Source organism: Amphimedon queenslandica, unplaced genomic scaffold (genome assembly GCF_000090795.2).
Source record: "Amphimedon queenslandica unplaced genomic scaffold, v1.1 AMPQUscaffold_6784_Cont21261, whole genome shotgun sequence".
Taxonomy (NCBI): domain Eukaryota; kingdom Metazoa; phylum Porifera; class Demospongiae; order Haplosclerida; family Niphatidae; genus Amphimedon; species Amphimedon queenslandica.
The window spans coordinates 1-1,942 of record NW_003552928.1 but is presented as its reverse complement, the minus strand read 5'-3'; the positions used below and the strand labels follow the sequence as shown (position 1 = coordinate 1,942).

Here is a 1,942-nt window from a genome sequence, read left to right as displayed (position 1 = left end):
CACATAATCAATAAATACACCATATGTAGCAACTGCACCTATATAAGCATACATAAACTTTGACCCTGGAACATCGGTATTTAATTTACCATAGCGTGAGTATCCTAGCTGAGAGCAAATTACAGTAGCTTCTTTGTCAGTCCAATAGCTAGCACAGATTGTAGTCCATGTGTTATTAATACACACTTCAACTCTTCCCTTTAGGACAGCATCGTCACCTAATCTAATCTCACCATCAGTACATAACCTAATCTCACTATCAGTATAGTTACCTATTATGAAGGAAAGGTTAATATTACTAATATAGTGTATTTTACTTACGTTCACAGGTGACCCCAGCATCATTATAATGAGAGCAAGTAGTGACATCACATGATCTTGTCCTACACTCTATTAATGATTCCTCATTACCAGTACAATCAACACTAGCCATCAGTATTGGACCAACTCCTGGACCAAAATGATCACTACCAGATCTTGCTCTTCCACCTATAGAATATTTGATTGTTGAATTTAATCACATTATTACACAAACCCATTAATAGATATCCTAATTGTTTACAGACTACATTAGCATCAGTATTAGTCCAGCCGTTAGAACAGACAGTGCCCCATGCTTCATTAATACACACTTCAACTCTTCCTTCATGAGGACCACTACCATTAACCAATCTAACCTCACCATCAGTACAATTAGATTGTTGCACAGATGCTGTAAATATCAAATCATTTTTTATTTGAAAACTCACTACTTAATTACCTTGACAAATTAAACCAGCATCATTATGTGATAGGCAATTATGCAAAACTGGTTTACTGTGTGTACAGTTAAAAATATGTCCTTCTGACCCTGTACAATTAAGATTGGTAATACCAAATGACAGTTGTCCCTCAGTATAGCAATTGTATGTTGGTATAGCACCTATATTGATATTAATATTAATTATATTATAAATGCATTAACCATATGAAGAGTATCCAAGTTGTCTACAAGTCACTGCAGCATCATTAAAGTCCCATGTTTGATCACACAGTGTAGTCCATGTTCTCTCAACACACAGTTCAACACGACCAGCATATGTCACTGATGATCCTCTCAGTCTAATATCACCATCATTACAAAATCCTGTTATCATTAAAGGTGAACAACATGTTTATTTATAATACTTACCTAAACATACAACACTTGCTGCACTAGTTGTACCACAAGAAAGAGCAATGCTATTACGAAAATTTTGATTACAAGCTATTAGTGAACTGTCACTACTGGAACAAGACAAGCGTCTCATAACAAATGGTCCTTGCCCTCTTCCATAATAACTGCCACGCAATGATACTGACCCTAAAATAAAAAAATAAAAATTATCTAAAAGATATTACAGATAGATACCTATTGTCTGATAGCCAAGCTGTTTGCAAACAACGTTAGCATCAGTTGAATCCCAGTCATAGTCACAAATAGTTCCCCACATTTGATTGTAACATATTTCAACTCTTCCTTCATACTCATTGGGACCACCAACTAATCTAACATCACCAGTTGTACATGAAGTATCAACAGTAGCATTATTAACTTGAAGAGTCATTATAACTAACTTATAATATCATCAACTTACTCTGACATATCACAGATGCAGCATAGTAACAATTTTGTGTATCATTTTTGAATGGGCATTCCCAAATACTTGATTCATTTCCAGTACAGTTTAAATTATAAAAATGCATTGGTTCATTGTAAGCATAATAACCAGAACTGGACAAGGAACCTGCCAGTAACAAGTTATTTAAAACACATAAAGTAATTTCTAACCAAATCGTGAGAATCGTAATTGAGCACAAACTACACTGGCATCAGTGTAATCAAAGCCAGTGTTACAGACAGCCCCCCAAACACCATTCACACATACACTAATCCTACCAATAGAACTATATCCTAAACCTG

General features: G+C 35.0%; 1 protein-coding gene across 1 annotated transcript; it reads right to left on the bottom strand.

Moving 5' to 3' along the window:
• Positions 1–89: 89 nt before the first annotated feature.
• Positions 90–1,586, bottom strand: LOC105315933 (neurotrypsin-like; the record flags this gene model as incomplete). The annotated part of the gene is made up of 7 exons (XM_011410711.1): positions 1,391–1,586; positions 1,172–1,342; positions 965–1,126; positions 761–922; positions 536–712; positions 322–489; positions 90–272 (listed from the first exon to the last, which is right to left on the bottom strand). Coding segments are annotated over exons 1-7 (1,219 nt in total), but the record flags the coding sequence as incomplete, so codon positions are not given.
• Positions 1,587–1,942: the final 356 nt, after the last annotated feature.